This window comes from Oncorhynchus nerka, unplaced genomic scaffold (assembly GCF_034236695.1).
Source record: "Oncorhynchus nerka isolate Pitt River unplaced genomic scaffold, Oner_Uvic_2.0 unplaced_scaffold_1102, whole genome shotgun sequence".
NCBI lineage: Eukaryota > Metazoa > Chordata > Actinopteri > Salmoniformes > Salmonidae > Oncorhynchus > Oncorhynchus nerka.
The window spans coordinates 190,314-197,004 of record NW_027040216.1 but is presented as its reverse complement, the minus strand read 5'-3'; the positions used below and the strand labels follow the sequence as shown (position 1 = coordinate 197,004).

The 6,691-nt window shown below is 45.9% G+C and overlaps 1 protein-coding gene across 1 annotated transcript in view; it reads right to left on the bottom strand.

Moving 5' to 3' along the window:
• Nucleotides 1–1,465: 1,465 nt before the first annotated feature.
• Nucleotides 1,466–6,691, bottom strand: part of nit2 (nitrilase family, member 2) — a 69,693-nt gene continuing 64,467 nt past the window's right edge. The window contains exons 8-10 of the mRNA XM_065016173.1: nucleotides 3,950–4,048; nucleotides 3,409–3,464; nucleotides 1,466–2,799 (exon numbers count right to left, since the gene is read on the bottom strand). Coding sequence (XP_064872245.1) covers nucleotides 2,705–2,799; nucleotides 3,409–3,464; nucleotides 3,950–4,048 — 250 coding nt within the window. The 3' untranslated portion in view covers nucleotides 1,466–2,704. The remainder of the gene's footprint in view (nucleotides 2,800–3,408; nucleotides 3,465–3,949; nucleotides 4,049–6,691) is intronic.

Below are 6,691 nucleotides of genomic sequence, written 5' to 3'. Positions count from 1 at the left end.
CCACTGGCGATGCTCAGAATAGCTGATGTTTTAAACCAGGTGGTCCACAGCCACTGGCGATGCTCAGAATAGCTGATGTTTTAAACCAGGTGGTCCACAGCCACTGGCGATGCTCAGAATAGCTGATGTTTTAAACCAGGTGGTCCACAGCCACTGGCGATGCTCAGAATAGCTGATGTTTTAAACCAGGTGGTCCACAGCCACTGGCGATGCTCAGAATAGCTGATGTTTTAAACCAGGTGGTCCACAGCCACTGGCGATGCTCAGAATAGCTGATGTTTTAAACCAGGTGGTCCACAGCCACTGGCGATGCTCAGAATAGCTGATGTTTTAAACCAGGTGGTCCACAGCCACTGGCGATGCTCAGAATAGCTGATGTTTTAAACCAGGTGGTCCACAGCCACTGGCGATGCTCAGAATAGCTGATGTTTTAAACCAGGTGGTCCACAGCCACTGGCGATGCTCAGAATAGCTGATGTTTTAAACCAGGTGGTCCACAGCCACTGGCGATGCTCAGAATAGCTGATGTTTTAAACCAGGTGGTCTACAGCCACTGGCGATGCTCAGAATAGCTGATGTTTTAAACCAGGTGGTCCACAGCCACTGGCGATGCTCAGAATAGCTGATGTTTTAAACCAGGTGGTCTACAGCCACAGCCACTGGCGATGCTCAGAATAGCTGATGTTTTAAACCAGGTGGTCTACAGCCACAGCCACTGGCGATGCTCAGAATAGCTGATGTTTTAAACCAGGTGGTCCACAGCCACTGGCGATGCTCAGAATAGCTGATGTTTTAAACCAGGTGGTCTACAGCCACTGGCGATGCTCAGAATAGCTGATGTTTTAAACCAGGTGGTCCACAGCCACTGGCGATGCTCAGAATAGCTGATGTTTTAAACCAGGTGGTCCACAGCCACTGGCGATGCTCAGAATAGCTGATGTTTTAAACCAGGTTGTCTACAGCCACAGCCACTGGCGATGCTCAGAATAGCTGATGTTTTAAACCAGGTTGTCTACAGCCACAGCCGATGCTCAGAATAGCTGATGTTTTAAACCAGGTGGTCCACAGCCACTGGCGATGCTCAGAATAGCTGATGTTTTAAACCAGGTGGTCTACAGCCACTGGCGATGCTCAGAATAGCTGATGTTTTAAACCAGGTGGTCTACAGCCACTGGCGATGCTCAGAATAGCTGATGTTTTAAACCAGGTGGTCCACAGCCACTGGCGATGCTCAGAATAGCTGATGTTTTAAACCAGGTTGTCTACAGCCACAGCCACTGGCGATGCTCAGAATAGCTGATGTTTTAAACCAGGTTGTCTACAGCCACAGCCACTGGCGATGCTCAGAATAGCTGATGTTTTAAACCAGGTTGTCTACAGCCACTGGCGATGCTCAGAATAGCTGATGTTTTAAACCAGGTGGTCTTTCTAAATCAGAGAACAAGAACAGAGCAGACAGAATGAGTATTTCTTGGAAAAAATTAATTTAATTGAACTGGATGTAGATTTGAAAACAGATGAGACATGTTACACTAAGAATATAAATCTTTGTTTAAATTAGAGATGACATTCATCCTCTGTGTAAATTAGAGAGGACATACATCCTCTGTGTAAATTAGAGAGGACATACATCCTCTGTGTAAATTAGAGAGGACATTCATCCTCTGTGTAAATTAGAGAGGACATACATCCTCTGTGTGTAAATTAGAGAGGACATACATCCTCTGTGTGTAAATTAGAGAGGACATACATCCTCTGTGTAAATTAGAGAGGACATACATCCTCTGTGTAAATTAGAGAGGACATACATCCTCTTTGTTTAAATTAGAGAGGACATTCATCCTCTTTGTGTAAATTAGAGAGGACATTCATCCTCTGTGTAAATTAGAGAGGACATACATCCTCTGTGTAAATTAGAGAGGACATACATCCTCTGTGTAAATTAGAGAGGACATACATCCTCTGTGTAAATTAGAGAGGACATACATCCTCTGTGTAAATTAGAGAGGACATACATCCTCTGTGTAAATTAGAGAGGACATACATCCTCTTTGTGTAAATTAGAGAGGACATACATCCTCTTTGTGTAAATTAGAGAGGACATACATCCTCTGTGTAAATTAGAGAGGACATTCATCCTCTTTGTGTAAATTAGAGAGGACATTCATCCTCTTTGTGTAAATTAGAGAGGACATACATCCTCTGTGTAAATTAGAGAGGACATTCATCCTCTGTGTAAATTAGAGAGGACATTCATCCTCTTTGTGTAAATTAGAGAGGACATACATCCTCTTTGTGTAAATTAGAGAGGACATTCATCCTCTTTGTTTAAATTAGAGAGGACATACATCCTCTTTGTGTAAATTAGAGAGGACATTCATCCTCTTTGTGTAAATTAGAGAGGACATACATCCTCTTTGTGTAAATTAGAGAGGACATACATCCTCTTTGTGTAAAATGGTTCCATCGAAGATATTCTACTTTATTACATGCACCTTCAAAATCAGACTACATTTCCTGGTTCCACAGCTGCTACTGTTACTCCACTGTCGGTCACAGTGGAGTCATGTATTGTTGGCACAAACAGCTGTGTAGCCAACACTCATTCTCCAGCTATCAATTTCTCACCAAGAATAGACAGGTCTGTTTACTGTAACTACTGATTGCCTCAGTTCCTCATAGCTAAGGGTTCAGGGGTTAAAGGTCATCCCTCCTGCACTGCGTTAACAGTGTAGAGGTCAGTGCGGCGTTGGGCTGTGATGGGGATCTGTTGACGAACGTTGGCCAAATACTGCAGGTCTGAAAAACACACAGACCACATAGGGAGAGGTCAGGACACTGATCAAGGAAACTACAGTTACATTAGTCACAATGGCTAATGGTGCTGGCTCAAACTACAGTTACATTAGTCACAATGGATAATGGTGCTGGCTCAAACTACAGTTACATTAGTCATAATGGATAATGGTGCTGGCTCAAACTACAGTTACATTAGTCACAATGGATAATGGTGCTGGCTCAAACTACAGTTACATTAGTCACAATGGATAATGGTGCTGGCTCAAACTACAGTTACATTAGTCACAATGGATAATGGTGCTGGCTCAAACTACAGTTACATTAGTCACAATGGATAATGGTGCTGGCTCAAACTACAGTCACATTAGTCACAATGGATAATGGTGCTGGCTCAAACTACAGTCACATGAGTCACAATGGATAATGGTGCTGGCTCAAACTACAGTTACATTAGTTACAATGGATAATGGTGCTGGCTCAAACTACAGTTACATTAGTCACAATGGATAATGGTGCTGGCTCAAACTACAGTCACATTAGATAATGGATAGTAGTGCTGGTTCACAAAGAGACCACTCAATCACACTGAACCACTCCGGTACCACTCACCAATGTCTGCGTAAACAACAGTCTCTTCAGACCCTGCCTTAGATATCACCTCTCCCCTGTCATGATAAAATAACTGTTAGAAATGAGTTCAATCACATCACACATCCAATAAAACACATTCTGCACACAGGACAGGACTGGTCTCTGTGGCAACAACGCAGAAAAAGATACTACCGTGTGATTACAGACACTGCATGTGGCATCACACACTACAGTACGTGCTGGCTAACAACAGTGCTGTGACCCCAGGCTGTCTAGTACTCACCAGGGACTAACAACAGTGCTGTGACCCCAGGCTGTCTAGTACTCACCAGGGACTAACAACAGTGCTGTGACCCCAGGCTGTCTAGTACTCACCAGGGACTAACAACAGTGCTGTGACCCCAGGCTGTCTAGTACTCACCAGGGACTAACAACAGTGCTGTGACCCCAGGCTGTCTAGTACTCACCAGGGACTAACAACAGTGCTTTGACCCCAGGCTGTCTAGTACTCACCAGGGACTAACAACAGTGCTGTGACCCTAGGCTGTCTAGTACTCACCAGGGACTAACAACAGTGCTGTGACCCCAGGCCACGTAGGAGGCTGTCTCATCTCTGGCAGGGGAAGCCGTGGCCACGTACACCTGGTTATCAACCGCTCTGGTAAGGAGAGAGACAAGAGACAGACAAGAGTGTGAGTTAAGGACCACACACAGCAAATGTTGCTCTACAGTTCATCTGCCATCCGTCTGCTGTTCGGCGTGTTTCAGACACCCCCTGCTGGTGGCTTACAGTTTTGCACAATTCAAGTTTAAGTTGTCTCATGCACAGTGAAGTGCTTAACTTGCAACCCGACAGTTCACTATTTAATATCAATATTGTAGAAGCTACATTTTGGGTCTGGGCCAGTACCAAATTTACAGAGAAAGACACTGGTAGACACTGTAGGTACATGTAGCTAGGGGTTAGGAGACAGACACTGTAGGTACATGTAGCTAGGGGTTAGGAGACAGACACTGTAGGTACATGTAGCTAGGGGTTAGGAGACAGACACTGTAGGTACATGTAGCTAGGGGTTAGGAGACAGACACTGTAGGTACATGTAGCTAGGGGTTAGGAGACAGACACTGTAGGTACATGTAGCTAGGGGTTAGGAGACAGACACTGTAGGTACATGTAGCTAGGGGTTAGGAGACAGACACTGTGAGGTACATGTAGCTAGGGGTTAGGAGACAGACACTGTAGGTACATGTAGCTAGGGGTTAGGAGACAGACACTGGTAGACACTGTATGTACATGTAGCTAGGGGTTAGGAGACAGACACTGTATGTACATGTAGCTAGGGGTTAGTGTACATGTAGCTAGGGGTTAGGAGACAGACACTGTGTATATGTAGCCAGGGGTTAGGAGATGCCAGACATCAGGTACATGTAGCTAGCGGTTAGGAGACAGACACTATGTACATGTAGCTAGGGGCTGGGAGAGACGCTATGCACATGTAGCCAGTTGCACAGACACTGTTGAGAGCCAGGGGTTGGGGAGACACTGGTACATGTAGCTAGGGGTTAGAGACAGACACCGTAGGTACATGTAGCTAGGGGTTAGGAGACAGACACTATGTACATGTAGCTAGGGTTAGAGACAGACACTGTAGGGGTTAGGAGACGAACTGCACATGTAGCTAGGGGTTAGGAGACAGACACCAGGTAACATGGCTAGGGGTTAGGAGAGCAGACATGCAGTAGACACATGTACATGTAGCTAGGAGCTGGGGAGACAGACACTGTATGTACATGTAGCTAGGGGTTAGGAGACAGACACTGTAGGTACATGTAGCTAGGGGTTAGGAGACAGACACTGTAGGTACATGTAGCTAGGGGTTAGGAGACAGACACTGTAGGTACATGTAGCTAGGGGTTAGGAGACAGACACTGTAGGTACATGTAGCTAGGGGTTAGGAGACAGACACTGTAGGTACATGTAGCTAGGGGTTAGGAGACAGACACTGTAGGTACATGTAGCTAGGGGTTAGGAGACAGACACTGTAGGTACATGTAGCTAGGGGTTAGGAGACAGACACTGTAGGTACATGTAGCTAGGGGTTAGGAGACAGACACTGTAGGTACATGTAGCTAGGGGTTAGGAGACAGACACTGGTAGACACTGTATGTACATGTAGCTAGGGGTTAGGAGACAGACACTGTATGTACATGTAGCTAGGGGTTAGTGTACATGTAGCTAGGGGTTAGGAGACAGACACTGTGTATATGTAGCTAGGGGTTAGGAGACAGACACTGTAGGTACATGTAGCTAGCGGTTAGGAGACAGACACTGTAGGTACATGTAGCTAGGGGTTAGGAGACTACTATGCAATACGTACCAGGGTTTAGGAGACAGACACTGTAGGTACATGTAGCTAGGGGGTTAGGAGACAGACACTGTAGGTACATGTAGCTAGGGGTTAGGAGACAGACACTGTAGGTACATGTACATGAAGCTAGGGGTTAGGAGACAGACACTGTAGGTACATGTAGCTAGGGGGTTAGTGTACATGTAGCTAGGGGTTAGGAGACAGACACTGTAGGCACATGCAGCTGGGGTTAGGAGACAGACACTGGCAGGTACATGCCAGGAGTTAGGCTGTATGTACATGTAGCTAGGAGGAGATGACACTGTAGGTACATGTAGCTAGGGGCTAGGAGACAGACACACTGTAGGTACATGTAGCTAGGGGTTAGGAGACAGACACTGTAGGTACATGTAGCTAGGGGTTAGTGTACATGTAGATAGGGGTTAGGAGACAGACACTATGTACATGTAGCTAGGGGTTAGGAGACAGACACTGTAGGTACATGTAGCTAGGGGTTAGGAGACAGACACTGTAGGTACATGTAGCTAGGGGTTAGGAGACAGACACTGTAGGTACATGTAGCTAGGGGTTAGGAGACAGACACTGTAGGTACATGTAGCTAGGGGTTAGGAGACAGACACTGTAGGTACATGTAGCTAGGGGTTAGGAGACAGACACTGGTAGACACTGTAGGTACATGTAGCTAGGGGTTAGGAGACAGACACTGTAGGTACATGTAGCTAGGGGTTAGTGTACATGTAGATAGGGGTTAGGAGACAGACACTATGTACATGTAGCTAGGGGTTAGGAGACAGACACTGTAGGTACATGTAGCTAGGGGTTAGGAGACAGACACTGTAGGTACATGTAGCTAGGGGTTAGGAGACAGACACTGTATGTACATGTAGCTAGGGGTTAGGAGACAGACACTGTAGGTACATGTAGCTAGGGGT